We start from the raw sequence: 22,709 nt of genomic DNA, 5'->3' as shown, positions 1-22,709 counted from the left end.
TTAGCCACCAGATTATAGTGATCATTTCATACCTACTACTTCTGGCAACTGTCATATACATATGATTTTATCTGCAAAAGGTAACAGGACTCATCAAGCATGGCAACGCTTCAGAAGTTATTAGCAAAATCAGTTTGAAGTTCTCTGTTCGATATATGGAACTGCCAACCGTGCAATTCTTATGGTGATCAGGAGTCAGGACTGGTAGCTTGATTTGTTTTTGGTCGAGTCCTGCTCTAAAGGCTTAATACTTTTGGGTCACCGGTTGTGTAACATGATATTAGAGCTTTGTTGGTTGTTGAATTTGAATCTTGCAATCCTCAGTCTTCAATTTTTTGTTGTCGGTTTGCAATCCACTATCTCCCTTGTTGGAAATTAATGCTTGCAAGTAGCAGCAAAATCACGTGTTCTTTTTTCTCTTCGGGTTGTAGTTTCAAGACGAGAAATGTTCAATGAAACTCTAAAATCATTTTGCCCTCTAACTGTTATCAAATGACAGATCTAGAAAATGAAGGATTTAATCATGAAGCTACACTGCGAATTAAGAAATAGAGCTAGGGTTGGTGATGAGGTCGTTGCAATAAATTATATAGTAGCTAGCATTTCTTAGTCTCACGTTGTCTTCTTCAATCTCTATGTGCAATAATGGGTTGCACGCATGAGGAAGCTAGAGAATGTTAGCTTGATAATGTAGGATAAGCTATAAACCAACAAATGATAATGTACTAAATTCGTGATCCTATTAAGTATCATTCTTGCTTGGCAGACCAAAAACCCAGCATAAGAGGAACTAAAATTCATGCATGCATGTGATGTGACGATTGCACTTGTTAGGTGAGCTGAGCGCGCTCAACTTCATATAGCTACAGTGAAATCCCCCAATATGACATAGGCATCGATTAACTAGTTATTGATAAGAATCGAATTAGTTATATCATTTTATTAGGTCAACTGGATATTAAGTAAGGTTTTTAACTACCCTTTCCGAGTGTTTTTAAGTAATGCTTAAGAAAAAGGTCAGAAATTATACAAAAGTGAAATATAGTAGTAGCACTTTTCCAGTCATATATGCATCAAAATCGAGCAGATCCAATGGTACATTATCAACTATTAATTGTATTATAGCTACCTAGCTAGTCATGCATATCACAATTAATCCACAGTATTTCCACACATAATGTTAATTAATTATGTTTTATTTATTAGTTTCAAATTGGTTTTGTAGGTTTTTGAAGTGTATATAACCTCTTAGTTTGTTGCTGAAAAAGAACAACTATCCGACTTCTTTGAAAAATGGCAAAGGTTCATCCCCAAGCACCACTTTCTTCTTCATCCCCTGGCTACTTCACTTCAAAACAAGAAACATTCACTATATGGATGAAGTCTCTCATATTGAATGGCCATGGTTGCACTGTTTTTGATTCTAACGGTCAGATCGTGTATCGTGTAGATAATTACGACTCTAGAGGTAGAGCTAAAGTTCATCTTATGGATTTGAAAGGCCAAATTCTATTCACCATACTAAGAAAGGTAATTTCGTAGCATCATGATTTTGAAGAGTTAGACTGGACTTAGAAATATGTGTTGATAAATTAACTAACATGGCTTTGTTGTGCAGAAATCCAAATTTCTTGGTGTCTGGGAGGGATACAGATCCAGTAATGGTAAAGAGATCAACCTGAAAAATACACCCAGGTTTCAAGTTAGGAGAAGCTTTAAAGGCAAGTCAGCATGTAAAGTCATCGTGGGACTAGACAAGAATCAAATACAGCAATACAGAATAGAGAGCTGGAGTAAAGGAAAGTCAGCCTGCAAGATACTAGACAAGTTTGGAAGACTTGTTGCAGAGGTAATTAAATTTTTCTCGACTATTCTTATTTGTACTAGACATATATATCGTTACTGATAATTTTTATGTCATACTGGATGGTGCTTGACCAAACAGGTAAAGAGAAAGCAGTCAACATGTGGAGTGGTACTAGGAGAAGATGTTTTGACACTGGTGGTAGAGCCCTTCATGGATCACTCTCTTATAGTAGGGCTTCTTGTTGTGTATGGTCTCATCAACCGTAAATTGTGATTGTGTGAAAACAAATCAGCAACAAGAATTATAAAGTTATATTGACTTAACTAGTTTTTTGAGTCTTTAATTAGGGTGGTATTTCCACACTTCTAATACACGATAAGGAATCGTAAGTTTTTCTCTCTCTAGAGAAAACCCTAAAGGCCACCACTGTGTATTCTAGTGCCTGTCTGGCTGCGCCTCGGCGCCGGCGATGGCCTCTGGCCTAGCCGGGGGCTGTTAGGTGAGGCCGGACGGGAGTTTTTCTCCAGGGTTGTGTCTCGGTTTTGAAGGATTGGATCGGAAGTTGTCTGGTTTCGTCCCTATTGGCCTAAGGAACGGGCTGCGTTGTGGAAGTGGGAAGGAATCGGAGAAGGAAAGGGGGTTTGCTGGGGTCGGAGCGGCGTCTGTTGGTGGACGTTCGTTGGCCTGCCGACGTCGATGGTCGGATCGACGGTCGATTGAGGGCTGGTTTGGACGATAGATCCGGATCCTGTTGCAGACTTTCCAGATGCCGGTGTTTGTTGGGCGGACTAGGACGCTCGACGGCGTTCGCCGATGGTGGGACGACTACGGAGGCGCGACGGTGGCCCCACTTCGGTGGTGGGGTGGCGGTCTGTATGGTGGGGCGACACAGTTGGTGACTTGGGCCGGGCGGGTTGGATGCATGGCCGGTTTGGTCCTTTGGGCTTGGATGCAGCTGGTAGGCCCGATATGGGCTGGAGATGGGGTTTGGGCTCACTTTGTGGACCCAACCCAAGTTGTTATATTGTTATATTTTAGTTACTCTCATGCTTCCTTGCTTTGGGAATCCTAGGTTTGTATTACTCTCTAATTTTGTTAGAGAACTACGCACTTTCGTGCCTCTAGCAAATCCTCTTGAGTAGTTACGACGGAGGATTCTCGAGATAAGGACGTGGGAAGATTTTGGTTCCTGGGTCTTCTTGCCTAGTACTTGACTTTGAGTCTTTTACTACTTGCTTCTTAGTTCTCTCTAGTTGTACACCAATTGAGGTCTCTAGGCGACTAGGTTTACTTTTTAACAGAGAGGTTTTGTAGTGAGGATTTGATCTCCTGTATATAGGCTCAATAAGTGAGCGCATTTGTTAACAGTGAGGGTCACCTGTCCTTTGCCTGGTAGCTTATACCATGTATGATTGTGGTGTAAGACAACATTCGATGTACGTGCCTTCTGGCCTTGGATATTTGAATGATATTATCTCATTTTCTCAAAAAAAAAAAATTAGGATGGTATTTCCCACCACCTAGTTGGTGAATTGAACTGTACTTACTTCCATTGGATTCAAACTTTGTATTCATCAATTCAGGAGTTAACTGAGTTATTTCTAACTTTGTCAAAAAGATTATGAGTCCTAAATCACTTTAGAACTTGCAAATCTGCCTCTAAGTTAGTAAGGAAGAACCCCCTTATCATTTCATAGATATGCAAAGAATTCTCGATGTGCAAAGTGCAAACACAGAGATAAAATGCGGATATTTGAATAGGCAAAAGAGTGAATACGCATGGTGTCTTTTTTTTTTAGAGAAGGACGTCAAGCCTTTTAATAACCAAATGTAGGTAATTATAAATCATGACCTGCTCACAAGGGCCACGTTAATATCAAGTCATGATAAGCTACCATACAGCAACCTAAATGTAAATACCCTAGGAATAAGCGCTAGTAACCAAAGTAACCAAGGTGATCTCGCTGCACCCAAATTTATGTGCCGACCCAAAGATTTTTGTGGAGTCCACCCCACGGATCTAGGATCCCAAAGACGATTTGGATCCACCAAATCACGGACGAGCAACCTCCTTCTACGACCTGCCGGAGTACAAACCACATCACGCCAATCAGTGGTGATTTCATCACATCATGAATCGACGAGATCCAGGTGCAACAACCAAGAGGTTGGAAGGAGGAGATCCACGAGTTCAGAGAACTCGACAGCCAGGTACCACGAGCAGCATAATTGACCGGATGACGCAACCCTAGGGTTGGCAGCCGCTGTAGAGAAAAGAGAGCGAGAGCTCTCATTTTTTAGAAATGTTTGATTAATTCAGTGAATCCGCATAATTCCAAAGGACAAGTAGTGCGAAGAGAGAAAATCAACGTAAAAGGAAAAAGGATTATATTTTAGACCACAAAGCGTATCACATTATAATGTCACCATGATCTGTGAACTAAGAACTGACCATAGTAATTGTTATAAAAAAATAAGTCACTTCACCAGTTGAGCATATTCAGAGGACAGCCTTTTGACAGCAAAAAAAAAACATTTAACGGTGTCAAACGGGTCAAGCTTACCATGCAAGTGCAGAAGGAGTTGACAAACTTTCCCTCTGCTTAGGGTAGACGTCACATACCAATACCAATACCAGTTTTTTTTTGTTTTGTTTTTTTGTTTTTGATGACTAAACAAAAACAGGGAAAACAAATTACAAAACAAAACTCCTAGCTACTCTCCCACCCAGATGATCCAACTGAAGCGCTTGGGGCAGTTATGCCAAACATCAACATCTCTATCCTTTAGATCAAAACTAGTTAGTTTTGATCCTCTATTATTTATACCGTCGAAATTTGTATATTTTTTTCTTTTTTTTCTTTTTTTTTATGAAAATGAGAGACTTTCATTAATAATTATGATCAATTACAATTATTTGGGGGTCCAGCTTCCTTCCAGAAACTTCAACCAATTGCTCTCGGTGCATGCCTTTCTTTTTTTTTATGTGAGAGACTTTCATTAATAGTTATGATCAATTACAATTATTTGGGGGTCCAGCTTCCTTCCAGAAACTTCAACCAATTGCTCTTGGTGCATGCCTTGCCAAAGTGTGTGCAACCTGAGTTACAGCTTATATGTATTTTCCTCAATTTCAAAGCTTCAAACTCTGGCATCAACATACGTACGTATTTCATCAAAAATTCTTCAATACTCAAGTCCAATCCTATTTTGTTCTAAGGCTAGATGACATTAAATGCATCACTCTCCAGTTCAACATTCCTATATTCTTCTTGCAAGCAGAGCTTCAGGCTGTGTAAAACTGCTAATGCCTCAATTGCTAACACAGGAGGATTACCTGAGATTACCTGATAAGCTGCAAGCTTGAGTATCAAAATGTTTAAATGTTTAATTACTAGCAAAATGTGAGATAACCTAAGTACGTAGTTTCTGTTGCGCTAAAAGATGTTATACCGTATGTCACTACTAGCAAAATGAGCTTTACACACTGATTGAAATCAGTGGGTATAAATCTTAATAGCTACTGAAATCAGTATGGGAAGCCCAATGGCTACCCTACACTCACGGATGTTATGTCTGTTCCATTTGGTGGGGTGGTCTTTGATCTTTCCCCATTGATAGAAAAATCAGTGTGAGTTTTTTAGTAGGACCCATCTCTGCAACCAACGTGCTATTAAGATATTTGCTACTTCAAATCTGTGTGAGTTGAGAAATTTGATACTTTAAATCTGTGTGAGTTAATGAAATTTTTACAAAGTAAATTAGTATAATAATCAATTACAGCATTTGTGCTTTAAGCAAATAATCAATTTTAGCATTTTTGTTTTTCTTAATTTACATAATGAAGTATTAAGATTAATTAATATAATCACATTTAAATTAATGAGTCAAATCCCCTTTGATAATAATCACTTTTAGTCATAATCTCACGATCTGTTGGCAAGCATCTTTTGCTTCATTATAATCAAATCCCAAACCAGTAGGAAAATGTCACTCCTAAATAACTGGCGATCTTCATTATCATCCAAACAGCATAATTGCGCGATAGATTAAATCAGGAGAACCTTGCAAGCAAAAAAAAAAGATTAGATCTTGAAGAGAAACAAATGAAGACCCAGATCAAGAATGTTATACCAATTTATCAATGATAGATTAATGACGATTACCTGTTGTTATTGCGAACTCTTAAAACGGGGTTGAAGATCTGAAGATGGCCTGGCAGAATCATTGAAGATCTAGAAATAGCAAAACCACCCATAATTTAGAACAAAGGACTTAGGAGTGGGCTTCAACAAATGAAATGAATTTATATGATCACAAACCAAAAACCCGAGTTAAAAGAAAGAAGAGAGAAACAACAATATACTAAACTAAAACAACGATATTGTAGAGAAAGTTCACCTCCAACACCAGAATCAATTTCGCTGATAACCAACTCATGAACAAACTAGGGTCTCCCAAAAGATGATGTCCTGTAACCCATTGAAATATAGGATTCAATGAAGAGATAAGGAATTTCAATTACATGAAAGGTTTTGAAGATTGAGAACAGAGGTTGAGAGAATTACCCTATTTCGTTGCAAGAAGCCGGAAACATCGATTTGGTTGTTTGGAAGAAACGGCGGTGTGGGTTTGTTTGGAGGAAGCGGTGCTGGGCGAGATCTACTTTCTCTCTCTAGCTTTCAGAGAGAGAGAGAGAGAGACGAGAAGAGTGAATAAATGTTTTAGTTAATTTGCAAGCGAACGTGAAGTAAACATAATTGACCAAATTTAAGAAAATTAATTATTATTATTATTATTAATAAATGGCAACTGAAGTCAGTGTGGCTGAGGCTCTTTTTTTTTTTTTTTTTTTTTGAAGTTCTGCTTTTTTTTTTTACTTGTTATTATTATCTCTTTTGCCCTTATTATTGGAAAAATGTCTTTTCTTTGCTAAACTATGAGTACCTTGGTATATGAAACTTTAATGACGATAAAAGAATATTAGGTTTTTGTCATAACGGAAAAAATAAAAAATTCATTACATTAATCACTTATTAATGGACTTTTAAATTTTTACAATTTTCACCATATAAATCAAATTAACTGTAATTATCCTTTCCACAGAACAGGTAATTATCCTTTACCATACAAATCAAATAAGCTTAATTACATTAATCACTTATTTATGGACTTTTAATTCTTTACCATAGAAATCAAATCAATTGGAATTATCATTTCCACATGATTAAAAAGACTCGTAAATTTATGGATAAATTTTTTTTAGTCCCTAATCTAAATAAACTTGCAAAGATGAGGGAGAATATCACTATGATTTGTTACCATTAATCCACATTGATATCTGTGTGTATTAACAAGAATAATACAAACGGATATCCGTGTGAGATACAAACATGTCACTTCTAACAAATGTTGACACAGATGTCAGTGGGGAAGTAGCAATTGCTACAGATAACTGTGTCAAACAACATACAGATATCAGTGTCCTTTCAACATTCACATGGATGATAGTGTGAAATTTCATTGCTACAGATGTTTGTGGGAAATATAATTATTTTGGAAATTATAATTTTGTTATTACCAACAGATATCTGTGTATAAATAGTTCACACAGATATCAGTATAAGTTAAATATTTGGTACATACAGACATCTGTGAGAAAGTCTAGCCACACTGATTTCAGTAAGTAATAGTGTGAGCATGTTCCTATGTAGGACCCACTCATTCAATTCACACGGATATCTGTATCTACAAGTTAAAACCTACTGATTTTTTATCAGTGTGAGAGTCAGTGTGTTTAAAATCTGTGTGGGTTGCTCTTTTTGCTAGTAGTGTGTGTAAGTTGAAATTGAATTGATTAGTGTCATCCCATAAACAACAATTTACTTTAAAATTGTTGGGGCTGTTTTAGAATTTTGATCTTCAAACTAGGCCAAAAATAAGATTCTCTCTGATTTTTGGAAAAAAAAAAAATTGAATCTAAATCTTCTCGAAGGTGTCTGATTTAGGATATGTTTATTTGTTGTATAGCCTGAAAACAATAGAAGAAAAAGAAAAGTGTGTGAAACCTAATAAGACGAAAAAAGCATGAGGCGTCTCCGAGTTTCTCGGAGCGACTTGGGTTTTCGCAACCTAGGTTTCGATTTGGCGGCGGCGAACTTCCCTCAGGCAAGGCAATCTGTCCTCAGGCAAGGCGGCGATCGTGGAGGGCAAAGATGCGATGGCGCGGGGCGGGGTCTCGGCGTTGATCGTGCGGTGCGGCGCGAGGTTTCTGGGTTGGAGGCCTCGCTGACCGTGTTTTTTGCTGGATTGGATCCGGTCTTCGAGCACCGTACAACGTCGACGGTGATTGACTGCTCTGAGCGCGGCAGTAGTCAAGGCCGGTGGCTGGGATATATAGATGGATGCTTCGATCTGGACGTCGTCGTTTTGAGACGTCGATCGAGGCTGTTCTTGGAGGGTGGTGGTTTTCAGGCGGTGACTCACGACTATTTTCAGCCGGCTGTTTTCATCCAGACGTTGGTGGACGGGTTGATGAGATGGGCAGGAAGGCCGCCGGAATTGATGGCGGCGAAGTGGCAGCAGAGGAGCTGGGCTCCTGCTAGGTCTTCCTCGTGGGCTTGGGTTTGGGCCTGGGTCTCTGGGCTTGGGCTCAACTTCGGGCTGATGGGGCAGAAGGCCTTGGTCTCTATGAAACAAGCTTCCAAGAAGGAGAAAGTGAAGAGGGTATTTGCTGGTATGAGCTCCAACTCGAAAGGGGAGGAGCTTGTTATTTACTAATTTATTTCTGTTGGGTATGAGCCTATGTGAGCGAGGACAAGCTTCTATGAGTCTTCTATGACGTTTCTAGTTTCTAGTTTGTACCACAATTGCGTGCTTGGCAAGTTAGGGCTAGTTGAATGATTTCCTTTCCGTAGGAGGCGAGGTTTGTTCTATTCTTGTATAGGCTCGCTTAAATGTGAGCGTCCCAGAGATTTTAATGATCTGCTCTAGCTTAGATAGTTTAGTTCGGATTTTCTTGCCGAGTTTTGCTTATGTAAGTTATGGTAGACTCTAGCCTATTGGCTGTTGATCTAATGAAATCAACTTCTATTTCAAAAAAATAGAAGAAAAAGAAAAACACAACAACATTCAAGAATATGAATGTGCAAATCTCCTCAAATAGGCTAAAATAATGGAGATGTACGTGGTGTGGAAGCAAGGATCATGATTAAGTGATACCAGAACATGCGTATCAGTGTTTAAAGTATTTCTCATGGTGAGATATTGGATAATATATGTAGGCTTGAGGATTCGTAAGCCTACTGGATTCACTATTTACTCTACTGAATGTTGTTGAACGATTGTTAGATCAGTTTGTTGGATGAGTATGATGGATCAGCGTACCCTGTATTGCTGTTAGATTTTTTTTTTTCCCTGTTATTTCACAATCAAGTAGATGTTTAATTCAAGTCAAACGGAATATATGGACTTCTCGAAAAAAAAAAAAAGGGAATATATGGACCTTTGTCATTTCACTTCGTGTCTTCCAAACTACACAGTTACGTTCACTTACTCAGCTGTGCGCCTGTGCTCAACTATAAATCAAATGGTGGGTATTGATTAGCAACTAAATTATAGTAATTTTAACTATCTTATTTTTTTTTTACCGTTGGACAGCAGATGAACACAAATGAGGAAACAATTATCTGAGTATGTCAGGAAGATTTGAGTATGGATGGTGCCCTGGTAGATGAAGCAAAAGCTCTTTTAGTTTCTTTTCAGTCCGGTAGTTGGGGCTATGTCCCCACTCCCCAGAGTCTGTAATAACGCTGCACATCGGGTAGCGAGGGAGAGACTTTATCCTTGCCTTTCCCTACCTATTGGTGGTTGATGGAGCCACAATGGCTCTCCTCAATTTTAGTTAACGAGTCAAGTTTTTAAGTATTGTAAACAAAGTGTGGTACTCTTCTTATCCGATTTGTGGAAGGTTTAATGAAGTTACTATATACTCCTTATTGTAGTCTTTTACTTATTAGGGTTAATTACATATAAGTGCATATTTCAATGTTTTTTTGCCATAAGGCCACCAACTGTTTTTTTCCCTCATAAGGCCACTAGATTAAAAAATGTGTTAAATTTTGGATATAAAAATTCAACATATTTACATAACTGCCACTAGAGTAAAAAGTCAACAATCATCCACTCTCTCTTCTCCGGCGAGGTCTCCGGCAGACTCCGGCGGGTCTCCGGCCAACTCCGGCGGGTCTCCGGTCAACCTCCGGCCAACTCCGGTGAGTCTCCGGCCGACCTCCGGCGACCACAAAAGCTACTGTCACTAACATCAAAAGCTACTGTCGCTGACAACAAAAGCTACTGTGGTGAGATTTCCGGCAACCTCCGGTGAGGTAGCAAAAGCTACTGTCATCAGTAAGAAAAGCTACTGGCAACTTCCGGTGAGGTAACAAAAACTACTATTATCAGCAACCAAAGCTACTGTGACAAAAAAAGCTACTGTTACCAAAAAAAACTTTTCTCCCCAAAACCATAATCTACTATCCCCACCAACAAAAACTACTTTTGCCAACACCAAAAGCTACTCTAACCAACAACAAATGCTACTCTCACAAATACCAGAAAGCTACTCTCACCAGCACCAAAAGATACTCTTACAAACACCAAAAGTTACTGTCACCAACAACAAAAACTACTATCACCAACACCAGCGAGCTACTCTTATACTAAAGAGCTACTCCAGTAACAGAAGCTACTTTGACCATCAACAAAAGCTACTATCACCAACACAAAAAACTACTGTCACCAGTAAGAAAAACTACTATCACTAATACTAAAAGCTATCTCAAAGACTTGCAATGCTCAAACAAAAGCTACGGTTAATGTGTTAAAAAAACTTCTCCATTATAACAAAAACTACTATTGATGTGTTAAAAAACTACTCCACTATAACATAAGCTACTGTTAATCTAGCAATTCCACACAACAGAACCAAAAGAAATCAAAACCATCCCCCCATCATACAAGAGCACATTCTGGTTGTGAGGGACCATAAACATTACTATCATCTGAAACATTCCCATCCTTTCCAGCATACGGTTCCAAATCAATAGCCATGTCAATCAAATTATGCCCATTTTCAGATTTTACATAAACCTCTGCTAGAGAAACATATTCAGGCATCAAGACATGCATCTTCACCGGTCTTTACTCCTACATTAACTTCCGACGTCTGATTTTCTAGTCCACCAGACATAACCATCTGGGAACCAGTGCTTGCATTCAGGTCTCCATCATGCCCAGACTCATCGATTCAGGCAATTTTCACTTCCTCAGCTAGGATGTCCTACAATCATTTACTTCACAGTTTTCACTAGGCAATTAAAATCGAGGTTTTCAAAACAATTTGCAGCTACAAATTCAAATTCAAACGAAATGGAAAATGCGAATTACTTGGGAAAGCCGAGGCGAATCCGAGACTTAGAGAACGAAGCTGAGGCAAGGAAGCACAAGAACGCTAGGAACGTTGATGGCGGAACACCGAAAAATGCCGACAGCGCTCGGATCTACACCGAGGATGAGATCCAGAAGCACACCAACACCAAATTCAGAGGACGGCGACGTCGGCCTTGTTAGTGACCGCGACCGGAGCTTGCTCGCAGGCCTTGAACATCTACACGCACTGGTAGAGCGACGCGAGCTTGTTGGCAATGTGGATATTCGATGGGAGCTTCTTCGTTGTCTTCAGGCGTGGCGGCGCCTTCGAGGTTTTGCAAGCTTGGACTGATTGGAACCTCACCAGATCGGAGGCGGTGGTCGCCGGAATCAGAAGGGGGGAGCGTCGTGCCGGTGGTCGCCGGAATCGAAGGCGAAGACCAAAGGCGTGAAAATCTGTGGTCGAGGAGAGAGAGAGACTGTGATCGGAGAGAGAGGTAAAGGCGTAGACTGAAGGAATTAATTGGGTTTCTCAAGTGGGAGGGTAAAATTGTCAGGAATGAATTAATTTGTGGAAGCAAGTGGCCTTATGTGTACAAAAATAATTAAGTGGCCTTGTCACTAATTAAAGTTTTAAAAGATCACTTGTGTGTAATTTTCTATACTTATTAATGAATTACTCCTCTGATAAAAAAAAATAAAAAAAATTATCTGAGTATGTAAAGAGGACTCCTGAACCACAATACACCAAATAATCTCGACTTGCCCTACTAAAATAACCTTTTTTTTTATGAATAACCTATTTTCTTGTGTACACAATTTTTTTTAAGAAAATCATTTAAATAAATACCCAATAAAATTCATTACTGAGAAAGAAAAATAAAATACAGTTAAATTTCTATAAATTAATAGCCATGGGACCAAGGAAATCCTATTAGTGAAAAAAAAAAAAAAACCATAAGCGACGAAAATTGCCCCACCGATTTCGAGCTGCTGCAGCAATTCTTCTACCCAGGTTCTCAACTTCAACTACCCTGACCTCTCCTTTCCCACCTTATCATGTCTTCCATTGACCAAGGAGAAGATGTAGTTTCTTTTTATGTTTCTGTGCCTATAAGCTATGTGTTTGATTATGTCATAGTTATATGCTCGCTTTAAATAAATGAGCACTAAGTTTGAATATAGTTGATCTATCCTTACGTACCACTGTGATGTTCATCACAAATCTTTTGCGAAGTAGCAAGAGGATATGTAATGGCCTTTTTGGCATTAGTTTTATCAATGAAACTATCGTTTATTCAAAAAGGAAATCCTATTAGTTTAGCAAATATAAACTAAATCTATAAATTATTAATTTATCGGTTAATTAATAACTCATTTATCAAAGTATTCTTTATTTATGCAAACACTGTCTGACATTTGACTCATTAGTAACTTTAGTACTTTAACTTTCAAAAACATCACATTGATCCCTGAAATTTTGCCCCCAACTCAATATAAGTATTTGGAACCGTTAACTCCGTTACGCGTCTATCAGATTTATAGTAATTTCGCCTCTCTAATGTTCCTCTTCTCCAAAGCTTTTTTTTTCTTTATTTCTTTTTTCTCCATCTGTGGCTCATCCATTAGATTTTTGGTATCGATCAGTACACAAAGCTTCCATCTTTAGCCTTCTCTCTGTCTCTCATGGAGACTCTGTACTTTCTTAAGTTTTGGAAAACCAATCATTCTCCCATTCCAATTCGCAGTCCTTTGCCAGAAACATATAATGAATTTGAGGAGGAAGAGGAGGAAGAAGAAGACTCTTCTTGCTATTTTGAACCCGAAGAGGATTATTGTGGTTAGGTTGGGAGTTTTCCCAATTGGGTTTTGTGTTTGTAGTTCAAATTTTGGTCAGGTTATCTCTGTTGCCTGAATTTGATTTTGGGTCTTTTCTATTTTGGGGTTAGAGCTACAGTGAAGAATTCAGATTTGTTGTTTGATGGTGGAGGCCATGGCGGAGAATCCCGAACCTAAGACGAGGCCAACAATAAGAAGCACTGTCACCACGAAGATGAAGATCAGTGTTGCTTTACCCATATAACACATTTCTGGTTTTTTTTCTTCCTTTTTCTGGGTTGAACAAATGTATCAGAGGGACTCTGGAAGATTGGTAGAGAAGAAAGTAATGGTGGCCGGGTATGAGGTTTGGTTCTTTTTCTCATGACGGTGATGTGGGGGGGGGGGGGGGGGGGGGGGGGGTGGGGAGAGGATTAAGGGTTAAAGCGAGAGAGAGAGAGAGGAGTTTGGCACGTCTTCTTCATATCCAAGTTGGGTTCGGTTTCGTGTGAGAATAACAAGAGCCTAAAGATTTTCCATTTAGACCCATTTGATTACCAGAGTATAGTTGATGCTTTGAAGGGCTGTTTTGGTTTGTTCTACACTTTTGAGCCTCCACAAGACCAGCTCAACTATGATGTATGTTCCTTCTATTCGATCCCCATTTTCTCGGTAATATCCCATACTTGTGTTCCGGGTTTCGATTTTTAAAAACTCTCGGGATTCGAGCGGCTATGTACTCACCGAGGAAGGAGAAGCAAGGAAATATTCCGGCCAGGATTCGAGTTGTTTGTAAGCTGTAGAATAGCTGTAAATCTTATGTAATTATGATTCTTATTTATTTAGGTTATCATGTAATTATAGGAATGATTGTTTCCTATTAGGATTAGACTACTTCTCTTGTCCTTATATATATACCCCTTTGTGGGATGAATAGTATTATTATTGAAAACCCTAAAATCAAAGTATTCTTTTCTACTTGGTATCAAAGCAGGTTCAATCCTTTGAACTTGCCTGCATCCTTTGAATCCTGAATCCTGAATCCCAAAGCACACCACAAACCGCTGCGTACCACCACCATTAAAATCAAGCCATCCCTGAATTTTTTGAAACCCTAGAAAAACCAAACCTGAAAAAAAAAAAAAAAAAAAAAAAAAAAAAAAAAAAAAAAAAAAAAAACCCCAAATTCCTCAATGGCCGTTCAACGCCGACCAGGTCCTCCTCCAGGCTTCTCAGGTCCTTCTCCACGCCGTCCTCATGACAAACCAAACCCATACGCAAACAAAAAATGTGTTGTCTGTGGGGAAGTAGGTCATACCAAGGAGCGGTGCTATGAAGTGATTGGCTACCTTGATTGGTGGGACTTCACCAGGAAACCGCGAAAGAATCCGGGCAAGGCGGCTATTGCTACTACAGAGGAAGAGCATCTCGACAATGCCTCCGCTAATGTAGCGTAGTCAGGTATGAAGGGTAAGGCTACTTTGAATAATACATGGATAATTGATACAGGTGCATCTGATCATATGACCAATGACCCTAGTCTTGTGAAAAACCTTAGACGTTCCTCTCTAAATATTATCTCTACTGCTGATGGTACTCCAACTCCGGTCACCGAAGAAGGTTCTATTGTTGTATCTGATACCTTAACCCTTGAATCTGTCCTAGTTGTTCCCTCACTAGCTTATAATCTCCTATCTGTTGGTCAGATTATTTTAGCACTTGCATGTATTATGACCTTCTATCCATCTTTCTGTGTGTTTCAAGACATTCTGACTCGGCGGATTCTTGGTTATGGTGTTAGAAGGGGAAAATTATACTACCTGGATATGACAGAGACTGGAGAAAACCAGAAGCATCTTTTGGGGCAAGCTAATCAGATTAATGGGGTAGAGAATGCAAAGGAAGCAGTATGGTTATGGCATCGCCGTTTAGGTCATCTATCTTTTAGTTATCTTAAGAAGCTGCAACCTCATTTGTTTTCGGTTGTCAGTGATTTGGATTTCCATTGTGACATTTGTGAACTGGCCAAGAGCCACCGTATTTCATATTCACCAAGTCTTCATAAAAGTCCTGTTCCTTTTATGAAAATTCACTCTGATGTCTGGGGTCCTGACGTCGCTCAAAGCAAGCGCGCAATTTAACCCTGAAAATATCGTTAGTAGTATAAGAAAATAGGGATCGTTCTATCCGGGGATTGAGGGTACACTTGTAATTGTGAAACAAATAAAGAAAAGTATTATTTACAAAAATAAAATAAAGAATAGAAATATATAAAATTGTATAAACAAATAAAGAATTAAAATAATAAAGTATTATTTACAAAAATAAAATAAAGAATAAATATATACAAGTAAACACAAATAAGGGGGGATTAGGATTCTTAAAATTAAAATTAAAATAAATAAAATAAAGAAAACGTAAAAACATATATACAAGGGTGGAACGCAAGGAACAAAGATTAAAATCAATTCCATGTAATCAAATTCGATTCAAACCCTATAATTGTTCTTCCAAGTCATGAGAAAGGAGTTGATCATGTGAATCATTCGAAAGCAAATGAATTCCCATATTTTACTTTTCAATGCTAATTAATCTAAGTGAAAGCACCTAGATTAATCCTATTAAACATGCAATCAAACCCTAGAAAGCTAGTCAATCATGTCATGTTTAATGCATTACACATAGAGAAAGGCTATCAACTCAAGTGTACAACTTAGTATGGAAAAGTCCACCTAATTGCAATCCTCTTCAATTAAATTCGATTCTTGTCCAGAACCTTTACTACTTTTGATTCAAGTTACACAAAACGAAAAGTCGATTTCATGTTCTTAAACCTAGCACCAATTACATGCAAATCCTATAAGTGTCGACCCAAATAAGATAAACATATAAAAGTTTTCTGTAAAGCAAATTTAATCGAACAAACTCACATAAGCAACTTAGAATCACAATTATAGATTTCGAAAACTTTATTTAAACATAGAAATTGGGCTTAAACTTTGCCCTAAACGTTAGGTTAACTAGAAACAAGTTCATACGAAATCAAACAAGGAAACCAAAAAGGTTACAAGGAAAAGGAACGAATTACACCGTGAGTGGAGATGGAGATGGAGAGCTAGATGGTTGGATCTTGAATCTTGGAAGCAAGCCTTCAAGGTGGATGATGGAGGATATGATCTTCACGGCTCCTTCTTCTTCTTCCTCTCCTTGCTTGAAAATGCAGAAACTTAAAACTAGAGAATGGAGAGAAAAATGGAAAGGAAATGGAGAGACAAAGAAGATGGAATGGATGAAGGAATTGGTATAGGAAATGGTGACTAAGGAAAATGGAGAGGAAATGGTGAGACAAGGAGATGAAATGGATGAAGGAATGTGTTTTAGAGTGAGAGGAGAAGGTGTTTATATAGGGAAGAGAAAGAAGAGTGAAATTGGAAAAGATGGAGTAAATTAGTGTGAGTAATGATGGAGAAAACATGATGATTACACCCTAAAACATGGAATGTTTTTGGGTGATGATGATGGTGGATTTCCTACTCATTTACTTCAATTTTATCTCCACCATTTGTAGGTAAGTGTGGACATAATGCTCATTTCACCATCATTTACTCCAATGTACCTAAGAAAATAGAAATTGAGTTAAAAATCGATTCGTTAAGGAATTAACTAAGCAAAATGTGAGGAATTAACTATTAAAATATCACATTAAAATGCTCCTATCAAATTCCCCCACACTTAGCTTTTGCTAGTCCCTTAGCAAAACAAAACAAAAAAAATCCAAAACAGAACAAAGACTTGACAAAAAGCAAGTAAATGACACTATTGCTCCTAACTGTTGTCTCAGAGACTCCAAACTCATGGCTTTCACGTTAAACACTTAATCAAAATCACAAAGATAATTCCATGGTTAATAAACCTGTGACATTCATATGACTAAGCAAGATATGGAGAACTTAAGTTATACAGTGAATGATAGCATGTTTCGAACAAGTCCAATCCAAACTCACAGGGCATACTCTCGATTTTTCTCTCAGAAATGGCTATGCTTAAAAGCTTCACACTCAAGTATATGCAAGAGAACAAATTGTAAGGCAACAAACAGCTTGCATATTTCATCAATAAACACATTTTGTGAAGAATTTTTAAAGACCTCATGAAATGACTGAGTGCACAAATGGACCTAAACCATAAGCTCGACTGCGTAACTGACTCCACTAACCAAAGACTGCCCATCTCAAGGATCAAGTCAGCACTTAAAACAGGTTGTAATGGGGCTAAGCTAGGGTTTTCGAAATGAAGATTAAGAATACAAAAATCCTAAGGACCTAGCAGAGCATATAAGGACCACCTTATGTCATCATTTTTGTAGACCAAATATCATTGTTTTGGGCCAAACCTTCACTCTAACCAACATGGGAATGGACAAAGGCATAATTTTCAACTTTGAGCCTTCTACAAATTTGCAAGTCCAAAACCACACATCAACATTTTCCCAAGAGTTTTCTTTTCAATTTTTCTTCTCTTTTGCCGCTTTTCTTTCTTTCTTGTTTTTTTTTTTTTTTCAAGGCAAAAATTTTTTCTTTTTTTTTTCTTCTTGGATTTTCCCCACCCCACACTTGTCTTTCATCGTCACCCCTACATATTATGTCATGCTCTACTAAGTCCTTAAGACAAGGGTAGAGATATCATGTACTAAGCTCATGGTAGGGTAGTGAGGGTGATGGAACAAAGGTTTTCAACGTAGGCTCAAAGGGGTTCATTCTAAGGAGTCCCACGACGGGCACAATTGGGGATACATGCTTGTTTGGCTATGGTGGTTACCCTAATGCCTTCTATCCTATCCAGGATCAGTGCATATTATGGCATACAAGTTTTGACAGTCACAACAGCCGAGTTCTAGTACTCTCTAGTCCATTAAAATCTATGGCACATGATCATTGGATTTTCAAAGAAAGATGAGGTTTTGCAAATACAGCCATGAAATTCTAGAATTATCAATAAGCACTCGAAAAGAAAGTATTTTAGCTCAACAGCTCACTTAGGGTCAAATGAATCAGACTTAATCCTAGCATGCTTAATGAACCAAGTTACAATCCTATCTCAAATCTTCATACAAGTATCACAACGTCGATTAACCACAGAATTCAATTAAGTCCTATTTTGATTGTGAAAACCTTCAGCCATGAATTCGGAGACATGTTCATCCTAGACGTTAGGAGCATCCTAAGACTCAAAAACAAAAACAAAAGTAACCAATTTTTTTTAAAATTTTTGACATTTTTTCGATTTTTTTTGTATTTTTCAATATATATGACTCAAGATAAAAGTGTAAATCCCTTCCCCCACACTTAAATATTGCATTGTCCTCAATGTAATCAAGAATAAGCATGCAATGAAACACTTAAGCATATAGGGATGAAATTTACGAAAATAATACTAAGTACAAATAAGTAAAAACGAAAAATAAAAGATAAGGATAAAGAAAGCAAATCTGATTTGCATGGGTTGCCTCCCAAGTAGCGCTTAGTTTTAACGTCTTCTCAGCCTAGACGTGGTTTCTTCTTGTCCTCAATTAGTGGAACCTTCAAAGCCTCCCTTTGGGTTTGGAATTGTATTGCTTGGAAGCTTACCACTCTCATGAAACTTGGTCATGAAGTCCACCACTTGTCCCATTTGCTTCTTGAGCTCTGCAATGTCCTTGGTATGGTTCTGTTGTCCTTGAAGCAAAGTCCTACGGAGATGCAGACATGGCTTAGTATAGTGTATAATTTTTTTTTTTAAATTATATATATATATATATATATATATATTTTTAATTTTTTAATTTTTTTTTGTAAATAGCTGAATTTAAAAAGACTGAATAAATGCAGTTTTTTTTATTTTTTATAAAGGACTCAAAAATAAAAGACAAAAATATATATAGGACTCAAAATGAAAGACAAAAATATAAATCTCTTCCCCCACACTTAAATATTGCATTATCTTCAATGTAATCAATTAAAAGCATGCAATGAAATAAGTAAGCATAGATAGAAGACATTTACGAAAACAAATCCTAAAATAAAAACAATAGAGAAAAATTGAAAAATAAAAAGAAATAGGGAAAGAGAAAGCAAATCTGATTATATTCTGAATTGGGTTGCCTCCCAAGTAGCGCTTGTATTTTACGTCTTGCAACCAGACGGTACCTACATTAAATAAAGTTATTAACTATAATTAACAAAGAAATACAAAATAAAAACAAGTATAACTATTAATTACAAACTACAAGTATAATTAACAAGCATATTGTACATAAGACACAAGTTAAGTATACAAGTGAGTATAAAACGTGAAAAGTATTTTTACAAGTTTAAAGTGTGAAACAACAAAATAATTTACACGTATAGAGTATTCACAAGTATTTCTTTTGTTATAAACATTATTGATATCGAATCAAATTCCAAGCGGTAAATCAAGTGAACGTGCGGCCCAAGTATAGTCGCCTAGACACAAACTCCCTTTCAAATCGTTTGGGCAACCTTACTGAAATGGCCAGGTGGGGGAGGACGAACATGAGAGGAAAAATCCATTTTAGCATGAGCTACTCCCACATAGTGGTTTAGGCCCATTTGCAAGCACTTCTGGATTCAAAAACCCGTCATGAACGTTGTCCCCTTCCTAGACACCATTTCACATAGGCTTTCTTACTAAGATGAGAAAGTTCATAAGTGTGAAGACAATTCAACAAGTGTTAATAAAGGCCGCCCTCAACCTTAAGGGACCTGAGCTAGGTACCAATAAGGGGTTTAGGCCAATATTAACAAAAGAGATTTCACCTATTCCTCTCAATTTACAACCTACAATTAAAATTCATGTTCAATAATATAAATAATATTCTAGTTAATTTAAACTAAGTTTTAAACAATTTTTAAACAACAAATATATACAATAAATGACACAATTTAACAAGTGATTTTTCAATCCCCGGCAACGGCGCCAAAAATTGATGCGCTGTAAGCGAGCGCGCATAATTTAACCCTGAAAATATCGTTAGTAGTATAAGAAAATAGGGATCGTTCTATCCGGGGATTGAGGGTACACTTGTAATTGTGAAACAAATAAAGAAAAGTATTATTTACAAAAATAAAATAAAGAATAGAAATATATACAATTGTATAAACAAATAAAGAATTAAAATAATAAAGTATTATTTACAAAAATAAAATAAAGAATAAATATATACAAGTAAACACAAATAAGGGGGGATTAGGATTCTTAAAATTAAAATTAAAATAAATAAAATAAAGAAAACGTAAAAACATATATACAAGGGTGGAACGCAAGGAACAAAGATTAAAATCAATTCCATGTAATCAAATTCGATTCAAACCCTATAATTGTTCTTCCAAGTCATGAGAAAGGAGTTGATCATGTGAATCATTCGAAAGCAAATGAATTCCCATATTTTACTTTTCAATGCTAATTAATCTAAGTGAAAGCACCTAGATTAATCCTATTAAACATGCAATCAAACCCTAGAAAGCTAGTCAATCATGTCATGTTTAATGCATTACACATAGAGAAAGGCTATCAACTCAAGTGTACAACTTAGTATGGAAAAGTCCACCTAATTGCAATCCTCTTCAATTAAATTCGATTCTTGTCCAGAACCTTTACTACTTTTGATTCAAGTTACACAAAACGAAAAGTCGATTTCATGTTCTTAAACCTAGCACCAATTACATGCAAATCCTATAAGTGTCGACCCAAATAAGATAAACATATAAAAGTTTTCTGTAAAGCAAATTTAATCGAACAAACTCACATAAGCAACTTAGAATCACAATTATAGATTTCGAAAACTTTATTTAAACATAGAAATTGGGCTTAAACTTTGCCCTAAACGTTAGGTTAACTAGAAACAAGTTCATACGAAATCAAACAAGGAAACCAAAAAGGTTACAAGGAAAAGGAACGAATTACACCGTGAGTGGAGATGGAGATGGAGAGCTAGATGGTTGGATCTTGAATCTTGGAAGCAAGCCTTCAAGGTGGATGATGGAGGATATGATCTTCACGGCTCCTTCTTCTTCTTCCTCTCCTTGCTTGAAAATGCAGAAACTTAAAACTAGAGAATGGAGAGAAAAATGGAAAGGAAATGGAGAGACAAAGAAGATGGAATGGATGAAGGAATTGGTATAGGAAATGGTGACTAAGGAAAATGGAGAGGAAATGGTGAGACAAGGAGATGAAATGGATGAAGGAATGTGTTTTAGAGTGAGAGGAGAAGGTGTTTATATAGGGAAGAGAAAGAAGAGTGAAATTGGAAAAGATGGAGTAAATTAGTGTGAGTAATGATGGAGAAAACATGATGATTACACCCTAAAACATGGAATGTTTTTGGGTGATGATGATGGTGGATTTCCTACTCATTTACTTCAATTTTATCTCCACCATTTGTAGGTAAGTGTGGACATAATGCTCATTTCACCATCATTTACTCCAATGTACCTAAGAAAATAGAAATTGAGTTAAAAATCGATTCGTTAAGGAATTAACTAAGCAAAATGTGAGGAATTAACTATTAAAATATCACATTAAAATGCTCCTATCAGGTCCTGCAAAGATTCCTTCTCTTTCTAGAGCTCGGTATTTTGTAACGTTTATTGATGATTGCACTCGCATGACATGGGTGTCATTCCTGAAGAATAAGAGTGATGTATTTGGAATGTTTATCGAATTTCACAAAATGGTGGCAACTTAGTATGAACAATCCATCTGAGTGTTTCAGTCTGACAATGGTGGAGAGTTTGTGAATGGCCCTATGATTGAGTTTTGCCGGTCACATGGAATTCGTCATCAAACCTCCAATTCTTATACTCCTCAACAGAATGGGTTAGCAGAACGGAAGAACAGGCAGTTGATGGAAGTTGTTCGTGCTTCCTTATTTGGCATGAATGTACCTCGGTCCTATTGGGGAGAAGCAGTAAAATCTGCAGCATATCTTATCAACCGTACTCCTTCACGGGTGATTGAGTTTCAGAATCCTCATCAAAAGCTTCATACATTTTTGACCATCCCTTCTATGCCTAATTTGGAGCCCCGAGTGTTTGGGTGCACAGCCTATGTTCATATTCCCAAGCCTCAACGCAACAAGCTTGATCCTCGTGCTCGTAAGTGTATCTTTGTTGGTTATGCTGACTTCCAGAAGGGTTATCGATGTTATGATCCCCTTACTGGCACTTTACATGTCTCTCTTGATGTTACTTTTCTTGAATCCGAGCCTTATTACTCAGGGGGAGCTTCTCAGTCTTCCCTTCAGGGGGAGAGAGGTTGTGAAGGAAATTCTCGTTCTATTATTGATTTTGATGTCTTTGAATACTTGGAAAATTTGGAGGATACATTTGAGGGTAGAAAAAATTTGGAAACAGAAAATGCAGTTGCCGAACAGAGCATTGTGAATTCCGAAATAGACAATGCGACTGCCGAACGAAGTGTTGCGAATTCCGAAGTAGAAAATGATACTGCCGAACAGAGTGTTGTGAATTCCGAAACAGAAAATGTAACTGCCGAACAGAGTGTTGTGAATTCCGAGACAGAAGAGACGACTTTTCTGGATAGTTTGAATCAAAATCAAGACGTATCTGAAGCTTACACACAAGATATTCCCCCTTCT

General features: G+C 37.6%; 1 protein-coding gene and 1 long non-coding RNA gene across 2 annotated transcripts; one reads left to right on the top strand and one right to left on the bottom strand.

Moving 5' to 3' along the window:
- Positions 1–1,063: 1,063 nt before the first annotated feature.
- LOC112188139 (protein LURP-one-related 11) lies at positions 1,064–3,299 on the top strand. The gene is made up of 4 exons (XM_024327185.2): positions 1,064–1,095; positions 1,226–1,530; positions 1,619–1,849; positions 1,946–3,299. Exons 2-4 carry the CDS (start codon positions 1,294–1,296, stop codon positions 2,078–2,080), a joined length of 603 nt encoding a protein of 200 aa, XP_024182953.1. The 5' UTR covers positions 1,064–1,095; positions 1,226–1,293; the 3' UTR covers positions 2,081–3,299.
- Positions 3,300–5,624: 2,325 nt separating this feature from the next.
- LOC112188140 lies at positions 5,625–6,522 on the bottom strand. Its single transcript, XR_002931317.2, has 4 exons — positions 6,376–6,522; positions 6,209–6,279; positions 5,974–6,042; positions 5,625–5,871 (listed from the first exon to the last, which is right to left on the bottom strand). It is a non-coding gene; the product is annotated as an uncharacterized LOC112188140 (long non-coding RNA).
- Positions 6,523–22,709: the final 16,187 nt, after the last annotated feature.

This window comes from Rosa chinensis, chromosome 2, assembly GCF_002994745.2.
Source record: "Rosa chinensis cultivar Old Blush chromosome 2, RchiOBHm-V2, whole genome shotgun sequence".
Lineage (NCBI taxonomy): Eukaryota > Viridiplantae > Streptophyta > Magnoliopsida > Rosales > Rosaceae > Rosa > Rosa chinensis.
This window is presented reverse-complemented; position numbering and strand designations above follow the sequence as displayed.